The sequence below is a fragment of the Schistocerca cancellata genome, chromosome 5 (assembly GCF_023864275.1).
Source record: "Schistocerca cancellata isolate TAMUIC-IGC-003103 chromosome 5, iqSchCanc2.1, whole genome shotgun sequence".
Lineage (NCBI taxonomy): Eukaryota > Metazoa > Arthropoda > Insecta > Orthoptera > Acrididae > Schistocerca > Schistocerca cancellata.
Genome location: NC_064630.1, coordinates 580,520,509 through 580,539,816, shown reverse-complemented (window position 1 = coordinate 580,539,816; position 19,308 = coordinate 580,520,509). Strand labels below are relative to the sequence as shown.

At 39.1% G+C, this 19,308-nt stretch overlaps 1 protein-coding gene across 1 annotated transcript in view; it reads left to right on the top strand.

Annotated features, from left to right (window-relative positions):
* LOC126188694 (calcium-activated chloride channel regulator 1-like) overlaps positions 1–18,981 on the top strand; it is a 133,014-nt gene extending 114,033 nt beyond the window's left edge. Inside the window, exon 10 of the mRNA XM_049930301.1 lies at positions 18,212–18,981. Coding sequence (XP_049786258.1) covers positions 18,212–18,870 — 659 coding nt within the window. The 3' untranslated portion in view covers positions 18,871–18,981. The remainder of the gene's footprint in view (positions 1–18,211) is intronic.
* Positions 18,982–19,308: the final 327 nt, after the last annotated feature.

Genomic DNA, 19,308 nt, shown 5'->3' with positions numbered 1-19,308 from the left:
TGATATTGGCAAATGGACAGACAGTTGTACAGGATGACTTTTTGGTGGAAATGTCTGTTGTTCCTAATATACCCAGCGTGAATATTAAAATAATAAATTTTCTTTAGTGAAGTTATGTGTATTATTATTATTAGTATTATTATTATTGCTATTACTATCATCACTATGATCATTAACAACTTACTGTAATTTTACAACAATGTCGATGGCTTACAACTGTACGAAAATTATGCGTGAGTAGAAGTTTTTTTCAGTGTATTATTATGTCAGGTCATATTGAGCCATACAGCACATTTGTACAGTAAAAGCAAACAGAACAGCAGGGTTAAGTGGTTCCTCTTGTAAGTCTGACACTCAGAATTTTAGAACAAATCCTTCTGTGATGTAGGTTCAAAATGGTTCAAATGGCTCTGAGCACTATGGGACTTAACTTGTGATGTCATCAGTCCCCTAGAACTCAGAACTACTTAAACCTAACTAACCTAAGGACATCACACACATCCATGCCCAAGGCAGGATTCGAACCTGCGACCGTAGCGGTCAATTTTGAGCACCACACACACACACACACACACACACACACACACACACACACACACACACACACACACACACATCCACACACACACACACACACACAAGGAAAATTAAGAAATAAACTGCAACAGTCAACTCCTTATTGTGAGATCAACCAACTTTTTAAGGGTTCCACTGCACAGTGAGATGGTGATTAGTGACACTCTGCTGTTACATTAGATGTATTTATTGTGTTAGACCCTCAGGGCAGATTCCCTTTCTATTTTTTTGCTGTTTCCATCTGTCAGCCCTACTCATGTTGTTCATATTGGCAGCTGAAAGGAATTACATGTTTGCTATAGTAAGAAGCACTTCTTTCTTTCATATTGTGAATACTGATTTTTCTAACTACCAGATTTTAATAGCTTTATATTTGTTTCATTAAAAGCTTATCTTTGAAGCTGTTGGTACTGTCAGTTTTATGTTCCAATTCATATGAATGTGTGACAACTGCATAATGAATTTAAGTGCTGTAACCATACAAATGGTACTGTTCTAACATACACCCTGAACAACATATAACTGTTGCAAAAGGAGACTAATCCTGATTTCTAAGTTAATACTACAATTAACCTACAGCACTGACAATTTTTTGTCTTCCTGTCCATGTTATCAAGCCTTGAAGCTCTGAATGTGATATGCTTGCCAAACAATGTTTGATACCACTAAATTTTAAGAGTGCCATTTCAAAGTGATCCTTGGTGAGATTGGTGTAGGAGAGAACAGCTCTGTTTGAGTTATAAATCTGGAGTGACTATTAATTGGAATGGATTTACAATTGGGATTAAAATGTTCTGGAGTACAGGAGACTTTACCAAAGTTTTCAAACTATATCATTGAGCATGAACCTGGAGGATTTTCCTGCAAATTACCATTGTAAGGTCTATTAATCTTGTAAAGCATATGTAAGTGTGTTATAATTTAGATTCCTAGTACTTCCAGTTACTTTTTCTAGAAGCTGTGACCATATCTGTGGTGTTAGTAAGCTTTCTTCACATGCTAATATCATAAATTGGTGGAATACTTGTCTAGTCACCATACAATGCACCATACTGATTTTATTTCAGTTGTTGCTCATAGGAGCAAAAGACATCTTAGGCTTAGCCCAGCTGGTACTCTTTTCATTGTTAATGAGGTTGGGTGCCACATGTCATTAATTTTATCAACTCAGGATAATAATGCAGTGGCCAGAAACTTTTTATCATTAGGTTCCATCATAGTGGTGCTTCTCTCACTTTTCTTTACATATCTGTAAAAGTAAATTTCTTCACACAAATGTTTGATATTACATAAAGCTGGTTTTCTGTGAATTATGGGAAAAATCACCAAAACAACAATAACTTAGGAAAATGTAGAGCAACTGCTCATAAATTGAGAAAGCTGTCGTGGAATCAGTGCTGCAAAAAAGTATTTCACATATAGTAAGCTTTAAAACAATGAATAAAACCTATACAAAATTAATGCTCATGCCCCAACAACTGAAAAAAATTGTCTAATAAAAACAAAGGAAGAGGTAGAGAAATTTTGGGACCTTCTAGAACAAACTGTGAACAGAGTAAATAAAAATAATGTAAAAATCTTATTGGAGATTACAATGCTTAGTTGGGAAAAGAAAGGAAGTATAAAGATATAATTGGAAAATGGAGTCCACATAAATTTACGAACAAAAATGGTCAAAGACTTGTAGAACTCTGCAGAGAACACAACCTTATATCTAAATCAACATACTTTAAGGGGAAGCCAAGTAAACTTAAAACATGGAAACATCCAGACTGGAGGAAGGGGGAGTGGCAGCTAGACCATGTCTGTATGGCCAAAAATTTTCATAAGGAGAGCCACAATGTTACAGTACTGAGAGGGGTAGACACAGGCTCAGACCATTATATAGTTAAAATTAAAATCAAATTCACTCCGTTAAAGAAGAGGACCAAAAAAACTAATAAAATAAAAAGGAGGTTTGACCCACATCAGCTAATTAAAAATAATAAATACCAACAAATAACATAAACCATAAAATTAACAGATGATCTAGAACAACTAGTGCCTAATCTTAAAAAAGAAGCGGAGAATCTAGCTCCCTTGAACCCACAACGGAAACATGCATAGTGGACATCAGAATGTGACAAATTCCATTAAGATAGACACCAAGCATGGTTAAAGTTTCAAACACATAAAACTGAAGAAAATGCCATCAACCTAAAAAATGAAAGAAAAAAGTTCAAACAAAATATTAGAAGAATCAAGAGAGGATTCCATGAAGATATTATAAACTCTATAGAAGGTAATTATCATAAAACAAACTCCAGGAACTACTATAAAATCTTTGGGAAACAACTACAACAATATGAGGCCCCTACACTAATACTGAAAGATGAAGATGGAAGAATGACACACAGTAACAAGGAAAATGCAGAAATCATGGCAAAAGCATTTAACAAACTTCTGAATTGTGAGGAACCCAAAGAACCCTTACAAATCAACATAAATACCTCAATAAAAACCAAACCTAACAAACTAGACCCTCCAACTTTCCAAGAAGTAGAAAAAATTCTTAAAGAACAAAAAAACTATAAGGCATGTGGAGAAGATCAGGTTTTTGTTGAAATGTGGAAATATGCAAGTGACACAGTCAAGACCTCCTTAATCATGGCTCTAACAAAAATTTCGGTAACAGAACGATTCCCCGAACATTGGACCACAGCTATCATCCACCCAATACACAAAAAGGGAGATTAGAGCAACCCAGACAGCTACAGAGGAATCTCTCTCCTAGATTGCACATACGAAATTCTATCCAAGATTTTATATGAAAGAATCAAGGAGCAATTAGAACAGGAGTTAGGGGAATATCAGGGAGGTTTCAGACCATGAAGAAGCTGTGCAGAGCAGATAATTAGTTTAAAATTGATTATGGCATACTACAAGAAACAGAACAGATCTCTGTCAATAACATTTGTAGATTGTAAGAAGGCATATGACTGTCTCCACAGACCTTCAGTATTAAAAGTTTTAAGAAATCTAGGACTCCATCCAAAACTAATTAAAATAATACAACTCACTCTAACCAACACCAAATCAAAAGTGAAGTTTAGAGGAGAAATTTCGGAACCATTCCTCATAAAAACAGGCTTAGGACAAGGTGACTGCTTATCACCATTACTGTTCAACTCTGCACTGGAATACATAATGAGAAAATGGTACAAGGACAATCCGAAGATCATAAGAATTGGAAGTGCAAAAGATGATATTAGCTTAAACTACTTGGGATTCGCTGATGATCTTGCTCTCCTAGCCAACACCATTCAAGAAGCCAGGCAACAAGTGAAACCACTACAAGAAATAGCAGAGAAAGTAGGCCTTAGAATATCATTTGAAAAAACTGAGATTATGCTAACTGATCCACTACCTGCAAACAAAATTACAATAGGAGAACAGGAAATCAAAATTGTTGATAAATTTAAATATTTAGGTGAAATAATAACATACAATCTAAATGAGAAGCCATCATGGCAGAATAGAATAAAAAAACTGAACTACGCAAATTACATTACCAAAACTACACTCCTGGAAATGGAAAAAAGAACACATTGACACCGGTGTGTCAGACCCATCATACTTGCTCCGGACACTGCGAGAGGGCTGTACAAGCAATGATCACACACACGGCACAGCGGACACACCAGGAACCGCGGTGTTGGCCGTCGAATGGCGCTAGCTGCACAGCATTTGTGCACCGCCACCGTCAGTGTCAGCCAGTTTGCCGTGGCATACAGAGCTCCATCGCAGTCTTTAACACTGGTAGCATGCCGCGACAGCGTGGACGTGAACCGTATGTGCAGTTGACGGACTTTGAGCGAGGGCGTATAGTGGGCATGCGGGAGGCCGGGTGGACGTACCGCCGAATTGCTCAACACGTGGGGCGTGAGGTCTCCACAGTACATCGATGTTGTCGCCAGTGGTCGGCGGAAGGTGCACGTGCCCGTCGACCTGGGACCGGACCGCAGCGACGCACGGATGCACGCCAAGACCGTAGGATCCTACGCAGTGCCGTAGGGGACCGCACCGCCACTTCCCAGCAAATTAGGGACACTGTTGCTCCTGGGGTATCGGCGAGGACCATTCGCAACCATCTCCATGAAGCTGGGCTACGGTCCTGCACACCGTTAGGCCGTCTCCGCTCATGCCCCAACATCGTGCAGCCCGCCTCCAGTGGGGTCGCGACAGGCGTGAATGGAGGGACGAATGGAGATGTGTCGTCTTCAGCGATGAGAGTCGCTTCTGCCTTGGTGCCAATGATGGTCGTATGCGTGTTTGGCGCTGTGCAGGTGAGCGCCACAATCAGGACTGCATATGACCGAGGCACACAGGGCCAACACCCGGCATCATGGTGTGGGGAGCGATCTCCTACACTGGCCGTACACCACTGGTGATCGTCGAGGGGACACTGAATAGTGCACGGTACATCCAAACCGTCATAGAACCCATCGTTCTACCATTCCTAGACTGGGAAGGGAACTTCCTGTTCCAACAGGACAATGCACGTCCGCATGTATCCCGTGCCACCCAACGTGCTCTAGAAGGTGTAAGTCAACTACCCTGGCCAGCAAGATCTCCGGATCTGTCCCCCATTGAGCATGTTTGGGACTGGATGAAGCGTCGTCCCACGCGGTCCGCACGTCCAGTACGAACGCTGGTCCAACTGAGGCGCCAGGTGGAAATGGCATGGCAAGCCGTTCCACAGGACTACATCCAGCATCTCTATGATCATCTCCATGGGAGAATAGCAGCCTGCATTGCTGCGAAAGGTGGATATACACTGTACTAGTGCCGACATTGTGCATGCTCTGTTGCCTGTGTCTATGTGCCTGTGGTTCTGTCAGTGTGATCATGTGATGTATCTGACCCCAGGAATGTGTCAATAAAGTTTCCCCTTCCTGGGACAATGAATTCACGGTATTCTTATTTCAATTTCCAGGAGTGTACATACAACAAAAAAAGCCTATCTATAGATGCAAAATTAAAACACTGTAAAACAGTTACACAACCAGAAATAATGTATGCAGCTGAAACTATCTTCAAAACAACTAATACAGCAGAAATTGACAGAGTCCTAAAAATAGAAAGAAGAATAATTAGGACATGTATAAATAAACAGTATAAAATAAATGGACATTGGAGAATCGCATCAAATGAAACAGTATATAAGAAAATAGGAGCACAATCAGGAAGAAACGCATCTCATTCTTTGGACATCTGATGAGAACTCCAGAAAACAGAATTAGTAAAAAAATAATACACAAATTGTGGAATAGCAAGAGCGACATTAAATGGATCACAGAAATTAAGGAAGATATAAAAGAACTCCAAATTACAGTAGATGAACTAAAAAACAAGACAGAGAAAACCAGAATACTGCAAGACCCGCAAACCAGACTACAAATGAAAATCAATAAAAGGAGTACAGGAAGAGTGGTCTCAGATGAAGAAAGAAAGAAAATATCTTAAAGAATGAAGAAATATTGGGCAGACAGAAGAGCAAAATGCCTTTCATATAAGAATAGACTCTAATAATTATATTACCTAAATATCATATTAAGTTATTGTTGAGCCAAATTGTATCCCTGTGTAACAACTTGTTTACAACTTTGTATTTTTGACTAGAGTACTCCAATGAAGTCCATAAAATAAATAATAAAAAAAAGTGAGGGTATGAGGGCACTCAAGCTATGTGAGTGTAAGAACACTGAATAGATCAGGGCAGAGCAGACTCAGATATGATAGAACTCCTCTTGCTCAAAGACAGTGCCAACAATTTTTAATCACTGTATCCAAATATCACACGATACTTTGTAAAGGTGATACATATGTGAAGCTAACAGCTGTGTGTATACCACTTATGATTCCTCTAATGAGAGAGCACTTGCCATGAGCACTTCAACATGTACAATGAATAGCAGGTCGTTTTCATCTGAGATGTGTCCCCATTGAGGGTGGAAAGTGCTAGACAATTCTTTTTGATTTGGCAGGAGGACAACTAAATCTACATTTATGTGCATACTCTGCAAATCACTGTGAATTGAATGCTTGAGGGTGCTCCCTATAGTATCAAATATTAGACATGCTCTCCATTGCATTCAAATATGTGGAGTTTGGGAGGAACAACCACTGAAATGTCTCTTTGTGCACTGTAAGTACTCTAATTTTGTATTCACATGCCCTGTGGGAACATCTAATTTTGTATTCACATTCCCTGTGGGAACAATGTGTAAGGGACTGTATGCATTCCTGACCTCACTTTACCATGATTCTTGGAACTCTGTAAGCACATTTTTATAGGACAGTTGGCGTCCATTTTCAAGGGTCTACCAGTCCAAGTTTTGTGTCATATCTGTGATGATCTCCCAAAGCACTTCTTTGTATATCAAACAATGGAAGCTCCAGGTAGGGATATCAACAATGTAGGAAAAGATAGATTGCTACTTAACCATAAAGAAGACACATTAAGTTGCAGACAGGCACAATGAAAAGATGTGTACGTATGGCTTTCAGCCACAGCCTTCATCAGCAAAAGAGAAGCACACACCATTCATACACAAGCAAGCACACCACATGCACACATGAATGCCAACTCCAACAGCACAGACTGGAATGCAACTATCACGTGGGATGCAAGCAGCAATCTCTATCACGTGGGATGCAAGCAGCAATCTGGAGAAGGGAGGAAAGGGGGAGGGGAAGGGGAAGAAAGGGGAAGGGGAAGAAAAGGGAAGGGGAAGGAGTATTAGTGTACAGGTGTGGGGAGGCGAACACTGTCTGGCAGAATGTGCGCAGACTAGAATTCCAACAGGCACACCTTCAGGCAGGAAGGTGGGGGAAAAAGAGTAAAAAGGAGAGGAGCAGAAGTCCAGCCTCCAATCCCTGCTCAAAGCCTTATGCCCTTCCCAGAAAGTCTCCCCTAAATCAATTTCCCTCCTCACCTCTATAACACCCCGCACACCCCCTTTTTACATGCTCCCCAGAATCCACAAACCCTCCAAACCTGGATGCCCCATTATGGGTGGTTATTGTTCAACAACTGAAAATATTTTAGCCCTCATTCACCAACACCTCCAAACAATTAACCATAATCTAGCCTCACATGTCAAAGACACCAACTACTCCCTTCACTGACTCTCCACCATCCCCACTCCTATACCTCCATGATTGCTACTTGTCACTGTTGACGCCACCTCCCTATCCACCAACATCCCTCACACCGGTGGTCTTAGTGCTGTTGAACACTGCCTTTGCCAATGTCCTTCAGATTCAAACCCACTATCTCATTCCTCATACACCTTACTAACCTTATCCTAACCCACAGCTAATTCTCCTTTGAAGGGATGGTATACGAACAAATCTGTGGCACAGATTAGGGCACCCACATGACACCCTCCTATGCCAACATGTTTATGGGCCATATAGGGCCTCCCAAAACCTCAAAACCTTAGTTTGGTTCAGGTTTATTGATGACATCATCATGATCTGGACTCAGGGCCAAGGTTCCCAATATTTGTTCCATCACAACCTCAACACCTTTTCTCCCATCCACTTCACCCGGGCTTCCTCAACCAGGCATGCCACCTCGCTGGATATTGACCTCCTCCTCTCTGATGGCTCCATTCACTGTCCACATCAAACCCACCAACCATGAAGAGTAACTGCTTTTCAACAGCTGTCATCACTTTCACACCAAACAATCCCTCACATACAGCCTGGCCACCCAGGCTACAGCATATCTACAGTGACAAGAACTCCCTTGCTCAGTACACTGAGGATCTCACCAACGGCCCTTCACAGACAGGCACTATCTCCCAGACCTAGTCTCATGCCATTTCCCCTCACATCCCCATCCTCCCACCACATCCAAGTACCAGCCACAAATGAGTGTCTCCTTTGTCTCCCAGTACCACCCTACACTGGAGCAATTGAACCACATCCTTCACCAGGGCTTTGATTACCTACCATAATGACCTGAAATGAGGGACATCCTACCTGAGATCCTTCCATCCCCCTAATGTGGTGCTCTGTTGCCCACACAATCTCTACAACATCTTAGTTCCACTCCCTAGCCACAAGGATCATATCCCAGTGGAAGACCCAGGTGCAAGGCATGCCCAATCCACCCACCGAGCACTTCCTATTCCAGTCCTGTCACAGGTTTACCCTACCCCATCAAGGGCCGGGCCACCTGTGAAAGCAGCCAAGTCATTACCGAAACTGTGTTCTGTGATTTTGTAGTGAGTTGTTTAAATACCGATGCTGTCGTATAGCCCTCAGAATGACTGTTGAAATGCCTCTTCATGCACTGTAAGTACTCTAATTTTGTGTTCACATTCCCTGTGGGAACACTTTACTGTGGTTTGCAGCCCCCACCCCCACCCCCTCTGTCCTATCACCTCCTCCCCATTCTTGTGTCCCACACTTCGTCCCCCACCTTATGCCAATTCACTCGCCCATCTTTCACTACCTCCCTGCCCCACACCCTCCTGACGCTGTGTCTCTTGGCATTCTAGAATCTGCACATTCTGCAGACAGAGTTTGCCTCTCCCCCCACCCATACACTTCTGTCACTTTCCCTTCCCCTTGCCTGCCACCTGCAGATTGCTGCTCATGTCCCTTGTGGTAGTTGCATTCTGGTCCAAGCTGCAAGAGTTGGTGGTCATGTGTGCATGAGGTGTGCACACATGCTTGTGTGTATGAATGGTGTATGTTTCTCTTTCACTGATGAAGGCTGTGGCTGAATGCTTCTTGTAAATATCTTTTAATTGTGCCTGTCTGCAACTTAACTTGTCTTCTTTATGGTAAGTAGCAATCAATTTTTTCCTACATTGTTGTTCTTCTTTGTATATGTTTAACATCCCTAGTTAGTCCTTTAGGTATTTATCTATTTGCTGTCTATATAACATTCAGTTTTTGGAGTTGTCATAAAATTAATAAGTGATGTTGTTACAGAGCATCATGTAGAGGTATCTTTAAGGACCTAAAAATAATGACTTTGTCATCTATATTTATATTTGAAAGTATCTACTTCATTAAAAACCACCAAGTTTCAGCTTTGAATAGTGAGATCCACAATTACCAAACATGGAACAGGGATGACTATCATAGGGATGTGCACAGAAAATCTATACCTCAGAACAGTGCTGTTTACAAACCAAAAATTATTTACAGTACATTGCCAGATAACATCAAAAAATACCAAACAGTAATACATTTAAAAAAGAACTAAAAAATCTGCTAATAGAGAACAGCTTCTACAGCATTAATGAATACCTGGAATTTTGTTCAAATCTGTGGGTCTGCTTCATAACTCTCTAACCAAAAGTTCATAATTATCAAACCATTCCTAGATAAAACTAAACTTTTTTTATCCATGTATGTATCTAATTATGCACCTCACTTTTGTGCCATATGTTACTATGCATATTTAAAGAAAGTAGTGGTTTTAGTAAAATCAACCAAGGTGTTTCGCTAGCTTTTATCTATATGTACGATACATATACAGGGTTATTACAAATGATTGAAGCGATTTCACAGCTCTACAATAACTTTATTATTTGAGATATTTTCACAATGCTTTGCACACACATACAAAAACTCAAAAAGTTTTTTTAGGCATTCACAAATCTTCTATATGTGCCCCTTTAGTGATTCGGCAGACATCAAGCCGATAATCAAGTTCCTCCCACACTCGGTGCAGCATGTCCCCATCAATGAGTTCGAAAGCATCGTTGATGCGAGCTCGCAGTTCTGGCACGTTTCTTGGTAGAGGAGGTTTAAACACTGGATCTCTCACATAACCCCACAGAAAGAAATCGCATGGGGTTAAGTTGGGAGAGCGTGGAGGCCATGACATGAATTGCTGATCATGATCTCCACCACGACCGATCCATCGGTTTTCCAATCTCCTGTTTAAGAAATGCCAAACATGATGGAAGTGCGGTGGAGCACCATCCTGTTGAAAGATGAAGTCGGCGCTGTCGGTCTCCAGTTGTGGCATGAGCCAATTTTCCAGCATGTCCAGATACACATGTCCTGTAACATTTTTTTCGCAGAAGAAAAAGGGGCCGTAAACTTTAAACCGTGAGATTGCACAAAACACATAACTTTTGGTGAATTACGAATTTGCTGCACGAATGCGTGAGGATTCTCTACCGCCCAGATTCGCACATTGTGTCTGTTCACTTCACCATTAAGAAAAAATGTTGCTTCATCACTGAAAACAAGTTTCGCACTGAACGCATCCTCTTCCATGAGCTGTTGCAACCGCGCCGAAAATTCAAAGCGTTTGACTTTGTCATTGGGTGTCAGGGCTTGTAGCAATTGTAAACGGTAAGGCTTCTGCTTTAGCCTTTTCCGTAAGATTTTCCAAACCATCGGCTGTGGTACGTTTAGCTCCCTGCTTGCTTTATTCGTCGACTTCCGCGGGCTACGCGTGAAACTTGCCCGCACGCGTTCGACCGTTTCTTTGCTCACTGCAGGCCGACCCGTTGATTTCCCCTTACAGAGGCATCCAGAAGCTTTAAACTTCGCATACCATCACTGAATAGAGTTAGCAGTTGGTGGATCTTTGTTGAACTTCGTCCTGAAGTGTCGTTGCACTGTTATGACCTACTGATGTGAGTGCATTTCAAGCACGACATACGCTTTCTCGGCTCCTGTCGCCATTTTGTCTCACTGCGCTCTCGAGCGCTCTGGCGGCAGAAACCTGAAGTGCGGCTTCAGCCGAACAAAACTTTATGAGTTTTTCTACGTATCTCTAGTGTGTCGTGACCATATGTCAATGAATGGAGCTACAGTGAATTTATGAAATCGCTTCAATCATTTGTAATAGCCCTGTATAATTTTGTAATCTAATTGAGCAGAATAATGTTTTGTTATAAAGATGTGTTGATACGAATGACAAGATTTTGTACATGATGTAAATATATAATATTTTATACTTTTTTGTACTTTGACAAGCCCAATATCATGAATGTGATAATAGGGGCACTAATAAATAAATAAAAATGAATAAATAAATCAAACAAGGAACAGGATGACTATCATAGGGATGCACACAGAAAATCAATATATCAGAACAGTGTAGTTTACAAACAAAAATCCTCTACAGTGAATTACCAGATAACTTCAAAACATACCAAACACTAACACATTTAAAAAATAACTAAAAAATCTACTAACTAACAACAGCTTCTACAGTATTACTCATTATAGGCAATATTGCTCAGATCTGTTGGTTCTGCCTCAAAATCTCTCCAAACAAAAATTCATAGTCATCCAAGTATTCCTAGATAAAACTAAACTCCTTTTACTAATTTACTAATGTGTCTAATTATTTATGTATTTTTCGGGCCATATATGTGGATATGAAAATCTACAGTTTATTAAGCCTATTTAATTACAGCATTTAAGATTTTAGTAAAACTGACCAAGATGTTTCAGTAATTTTTCAGCAATACATTTATTTTCTCTATGTACAAAATTATAATTTCTTGTGCCTAATCAAGCAGAAAACCATTTATGTTACTACAGTCATGAAGATGTGTTTATAAGAAAGCATCTAGGTGTGGTGAAATATTACTAGTTATATGTGACTTTATTTTGTACATTAATGTAAATGTGTAAAATTTTATATTGTTTTGTACTTTGACAAGTCCAACATCATGAATGTGATCAAATGGACACTAAATAAATAAATAAAAATTTCAGTTTACATATATTGCCATGTGAGGTGTTTTTCTTTTTGTGAGTTGATTTTAAGTGATTGATATATTACGAGATGCCAAGTCTTTACTCTTTCCCTTTGATAACAGTTACCTTCTTTTCCGAATTTCCTGGCTACCATCTTCTTTTCTCTTGATGTTGTGGTCCCGCTATGCAGTGACGTGTATTTGACTGCTGACTTCTTTTCTGATTGCAGAGAGGTGAGTGCTATGAGAGAGCTTCTCCATTTAAACAACTCACAACAAAATAATAAAACATGGTTTCTGTAAATCTTCTATATTCAGATAAGTTCTCAACTCACAACAGTTGATATTTAACAAAGCTCTTCAGACAACATGTTCATACATGATGCTTCACTGCTTGACCAAAGCCACAAGTTTCCACTTAACTCAAGATATCATAGCTTAGTGTCTATATAACAATGTTCATTTTTCTTTAGTTCTTTACCATTGTCATCAGGCCCTTTCTTCTTTGGAGTCCACAGCACCCCCAAAGCATGACTGCAACATGCAAGTGATCCTTCACTGGCCAGTGCAAGTTACACATCTGTCATTGCTTTTTCTTTCTCATATCTGCACATAAATTCCAACAAACTTGGACACAGCAGATGCTCTTTACACTAGTACTAATTGAAGTCACATTTTTCACAGGCACATCTTTCACTGGTTTAGTTAAAGAAAGTGAAACGTGTTGCTATGCTTTATAGCAACATGTACCACTTAGTTCTGATGACATCAGTGTGTTGTAGTGGTTAGCATCACTAGCTGGTGTACTGGGTTTCAGTGGTCAAACCTTATCACCAGCAATTATTTGTTATTTCTTATTTACCATTTCTGAAAGAATTCTAGAATGTCTTATGAATGTAATGTTTGTATATTTGGAATATTTGATAAATGTCTTCTTTGTTTTTCAGCCTCAGTATTTAACCTGGAATATTCAATGTTTGTATAAATAACTGCACTCTGTCCAAGAGTTCTATTCTGCTCTGGCTTTATGTTGGTGTTCTTAATGAACATGCTTTCAGTGCTGAATGTTTTATTTCAGTGACAACCCAACTTTCGGATTTGGAATGGACTGTAATTACCATATGACAATATGATGATATGCAATGTTGTTCCAATTGTACTTTTCTTACTGGGGCATGATAAACACATATACTGATATAAAAGTGAAGACTGTAAATTATCAGTTTGTTGTTACAAAATCAAATTTTGCTTATATACACTAACAAATTTACAAGGCGACACTACAGTTTGAAACTTCTATGTATAGGTGTTCAAATCAGCTATCTTATAATCAGATTGTAGTCTATTGTAAAATTTTATGTGGACTGCAGCCTGCATCTCTTTTATTGCCAGTAGTTCTGTGAAAATTTACCCTTATCAGTGTGTTGCAATTATACACTGAACAGCCAAAGAAACTGGTACACCTTCCTAATATCATGTAGGGCCCCGCGAGCACGCAGAAGTGCCGCAATGTAATGTGGCATGGACTTGAATAATATCTGAAATAATGCTGGAGGGAACTGACATCATGAATCCTGCAGGGCTGTCCACAAATCCGTCAGAGTACGAGGGGCTGGAGATCTTTTTTGAACTGGTAGTTGCAAGGCATCCCAGATATGCTCAATGAAGTTCATGTCTGGTGAGTTTGGTGGGCAGTATAAGTGTTTAAACTCGGAAGAGTGTTCCTGGAGCCACTCTGTATCAATTCTGGATGTGTGGATTGTTGCATTATCCTGCTGGCATTGCCCAAGTCTCTCGGAATGCACAATGCACAATGGACGTGAATGGGTGCAGGTTATGATACAGGATGCTTATGCACATGTCACCTGTCAGAGTCATATCTAGACATATCAGGGGTCCCATATCACTCCAACTGCGCATGCCCCACATGATTACAGAGCCTCCACCAGCTTGAACAATCCCCTGCTGACTCGCAGGGTCCACAGATTCATGGAGGTTGTCTCCATATACATACACGTCTATCTGCTTGATATAAATATAATAGAGGGAAACATTCCACGTGGGAAAAATATATTTAAAAAGAAAGATGATGAGACTTACCCAACAAAAGCGCTGGCAGGTCGATAGACACACAAATAAACACAAACATACACACAAAACTCTAGCTTTCGCAACCAACGGTTGCCTCGTCAGGAAAGAGGGAAGGAGAAGGAAAGAAAAAAGGTAAGTCTTTCCGCTCCCGGGATTGGAATGACTCCTTACCCTCTCCCTTAAAACCCAATCCTTTTTTCTTTCCTTCTCCTTCCCTCTTTCCTGACGAGGCAACCGTTGGTTGCGAAAGCTAGAGTTTTGTGTGTATGTTTGTGTTTATTTGTGTGTCTATCGACCTGCCAGCGCTTTTGTTGGGTAAGTCTCATCATCTTTCTTTTTAAATATATCTGCTTGATATAATTTGAAATGAGACTCGTCTGACCAAGCAACATGTTTTCAGTCATCAACAGTCCAATTTTGATGATAGGCCCAAGCGAGGTGTAAAGCTTTGTGTCCTACAGTTATCAAGAGTACAAGATTGGGTCTTTGCCTTCGAAAGCCCATATCGATGATGTTTCACAGAATGGTTTAGATGCTGAAACTTGTTGATGGCCCAGTATTGCAATCTGCCGCAATTTGCAGACGGGTCGCATTTCTGTCACGTTGAATGATTCTCTTCAGTCATCATTGGTCCCGTTCTTGCAGGATCTTTTTCCAGCTGCAGCAGTGTCAGAGATTTATTGTTTTACCAGATTCCTGATATTCATGGTACACTAATGAGATGGTCGTATAGGAAAATCCCCACTTCATCACTACTTCAGAGATGCTGTGTCCCATTGCTCGTGCGCCGACTATAATGCCATGTTCAGACTCACTTAAATCTTGATAACCTGCCATTGTAGCAGCAGATGCAGATTTGTCAATCAAGAAAATTATATTTTCCCTAAGTTATCATGACTGAGGAATGCTGAGACCTGTTTTGATAAATAGATATTTTTACTGTCTTACAAATATGATCTGTATACTCTTTCAGTGACAAGTTATCCACAATTATTCACAAAAATGTGTGTCTCTTTGTCTATCTGCGTGCCACTGTAGGTGTAAATGGTGTAACATTTATATTTAGAATATAGTTAAGAAGTAATTACATTGTACTGTCTTCACAGTAAAGTAAGATTGCAGAATATTGCAACTGATTTCACTACTGTTGACAGCAGTTTGTATATCAATGCTACAGGTGACAAAGATGTGTCATGTGGATAGCTTATGAATTTGTAATTTTTGTGTTCAGTAAATCATTAACATATATAAGAAGCAGAAAAATATACTTTCTTGCAGCTTACCACATTGAAGTATCCTGTAGGTTGACTCACTTGTTAGCAACTGTTCATTCATTCTCTGAGTTAGCTTAACACACTGTTTCCTGTGGTGAAATAGGTGGTAACTGCTTTAAAAACTATCACTCTCATCCCTTAGTCATTCTTGTAATTTATGCAATAAAATGGAATGATCCACAGTATCAAAAGCTTTACTCACATCCAGGGAAGTTCTATTATTATGTCTCCTTTATCCCGATAGTTTAATATTTCGTATATAAAAGTTGCTGCTGCTGTCACAGCAGATATTCCTTTCCTAAAAACTTGCTGCAAATTGTTGAGATGATGACATTCCTTTAAATATGCCTCTACTTGTTTTAATATTACTTTCTCAAGTTACTTAAAAAATACTGAAGTTAATGATATTGGTCTGCAGTTTTCTGTGAGAGTTTTAATTCATTTCTTATATGACGATAGAAATTCAGTAATTTTCAAGAGATAAGGAAAATCTACATGGCAGAGGACAGTATTTATTAGGTATAAGGGGCTTCATTTGTTCTCTTCTGCATCCCTTTAGCAACTTATGTAAAATATTATCCCAGCTGCAAGACATTTTAGCTTTAAGTTTTGCGATGATTCTAGGAAATCCCTCTCAGTAATACCATGGACGAAAAAAAAAAAAATTACTGTTGTTGATAACATAAAAATTGGGCACCCAGTCACATACTTCATTTGTAACAGTTTTGTTGAACTCTTGTACACATTTCTCACAAGCTTCTGTTGTGCATTTATTATTTCATCAATTTATTTTAACTTCATGCTATTGTGTTCACAAAACTGCTTTTCCATGCACTTTTTATACATTATTTTCCAGACTGTATTACTAATACAGCTGAAGGTGCTGATTCAACAGGCATATTTCTGAGCTCTAATGTTAGTCAAAGGGTCTCTGTATTTCCTAATGAATAGTTCCTGTTTTGTTAAAAAATGTTGTAATTTAGTATCTTGAAACTATGTGTGGGTCTCACACATCATACACTTGTGTCCATTTTAGAGTGTAATATACAGAGTGTTTCAAAAAGAATATACGTATTACAAAGTATTATTTTGTCCAAACTATCGACTGCTGCACCTCGGCTCGGCTATTGGAGAAACAAATACATAGTCTAGTTTATATTAATAGCCATTAGATGTCAGTTGTCTTCTGTTTTGCTTGGTAACCTTCATATGGTTAAAATGGCTACTCCGCACCAGAAATAATTTTGTGTTCTCAAGTTTATGAAGTGCAATTTTGTGATTACAGTGCAAAGATGTTTCAGGTTGAGGTAGCAAATTGATCCTCCGAATGGGTGGGACATTCACAGATGGTATCAACAGTTTCTAGATACAGGATGTGTATGTAAAGTAAAGAGTCCTGGCCGCCCTCATGTTCCTGAAGAAAATGTTGCGTGAATTCAAACTACTTTGAATATAGTCCTTCAAAATCAACTCATCATGCCACTCAGGAGTTACAACAGCCTACAACAACAATTTGGCATGTTTTGAGATGTCAGTTGGTTATGAAGCCATACAAGTTACAGCTGTTACAATCTCTGCCTTCTGATGACAAACACAAACATGTGGCATTTTGTAATGAGGTTCTTGATGCTATTGACAATGATAACACTTCCACACAACACATTGTGTTCAATGATGAAGTGACTTTCCACGTTAGTGGTCAGGTAAACAAACACTATGTTCGCATTTGGGGCCTACAGAACCCACATGCAGCCACCGAACATGTAGGAGATTCAGCCAAAGTCATTGTGTTTTGTGTGATATACCAATCATTTGTTTACGGCCCATTCTTCTTCGATAGAAACACGGTTAACAGTCAGCAGTATCTTGCTGTGTTACAAAACTTGTCGTTGTTGAGGCTGCACGAAGAAAACTTCATTTCAAGATGGGGCACCCCCATATCTGAATGAAACTCTACAGAACCATTGGATGGTCATGAAGGAGCTGACCATTTAGCATGTCTCAGCTGGGCTCACAGTCACCGGATTTGACACCCTGTCACTTCTTCCTGTGGGGTTTCGTTAAATAAAACATTTCTGTACCACCACTCTCACAGAACTTGGAAGAGTTGAAGAACTAGATCCGTACTGCTATAACATCAGTGATGAAGAACATGCTTGCCCGAGTAAGGGAGGAATTTGATCATAGATTTGATATTGTTTGTGTTGCTGATGGAGGACATATTGAACATCTGTAATCTGAACTTGAGAAGTTTGTAAATATGTGTGTTAAGTTTCATATTCATATGTCTTAAAGTTTAATAAATATATGCATTCAAAATATGTATATTCTTTTTGAAACTCCCTGTTATGTTCCATCCTTTAAAGGAATGAAATACAGAAACTACATTTATGTTTATTTTATTTCTATCAGTAAATTTTCTGTTAGTCCTACGTATACCACAATTGTTTCTGCAATTGTAAATTCCTCCATATTTCACTTTGTAACTACTGTAAACAATAACATAATACTATTATTTATTCTTCTTTGTTGTTGCAGTTGACAAATACATCATTAAATACATAAGGATGGAGTCATGTCCTCATATGTTCCAAACCAATTTGTCAGTGTGGACTGCAGAAGTTGTTGCACCAGTTTTGACACAACCTTCTGGAAAACCTGAATGCCTTGTTTTAAATTATACACCCTATCTTTCCCTCAATACTTGTCTCTGTCTTTCTATGTATGCCAAAGTTGAGGAGGGTTTGTCAGGTCCACTGTCAAATGTTGTTCAGATATATTGCCCAACAATAAATGACACTAAAGAAAACTCATCATTGGAAGAGACACCATTCTTCCAAACAAGTGATACATGTTGTACAGAGGAAAGCACTGTTACTACTATCAGTGATACGCCCCGTAGCTCAGTTATTTCAGAAACTGTCAATGATCAATCATTGTGGCCAAATAAATCAAGAAATGAGACTGGAATCAAAATTCAGGAAACAAGTAACTTTCCATTTGTACCCTTAATAACTGTGATTGTGATTTTGTTCATTATTATAGGTGGTCTTTTAATATTGAGGAAATGGAACAAACTAAGACATGTCTGTGTCTCTCATTCTTACAATGTATATCGTGCTAAGTATAAGCAAAGGAAGTCCCATCTTGTAACATATACATCAGTTGAGTCTGTTTCGCCTGAAGCAACAGATTAGTAAAATATCTGAATTGCACTACTACAAAAATAAACAAAAGTAAATAAAGACTTTTTTCGTTCTCAATCCTCTAGAGATTTTACTATGAATGACTGTTTCTTATAAATTGTAATGGTATGTGTATGGTACAGTATTGAAAGCAATTAACTACATACCTAGAATAATAAAATAATTCTTTATTCCAATGCATTTTAGCACTGTCATTAAACTGAACTGGGACAATGAATTTAAATAGAATAGGATTAAGAACTTGTTTTTAGAAGTAAATGAGAATCATTTCTTAAGTATTGCTATTCTCTTGAAGTAATGTCATAAGTTACATTGTCCTCAGAAGCTTTTATTAATTAAGGAATGAATATTGATCATGTACAAACAATCAAAAATTGTATAACTTATATTGGCTTACATTAACAATATTATAAAAAGGATAGATTCTGT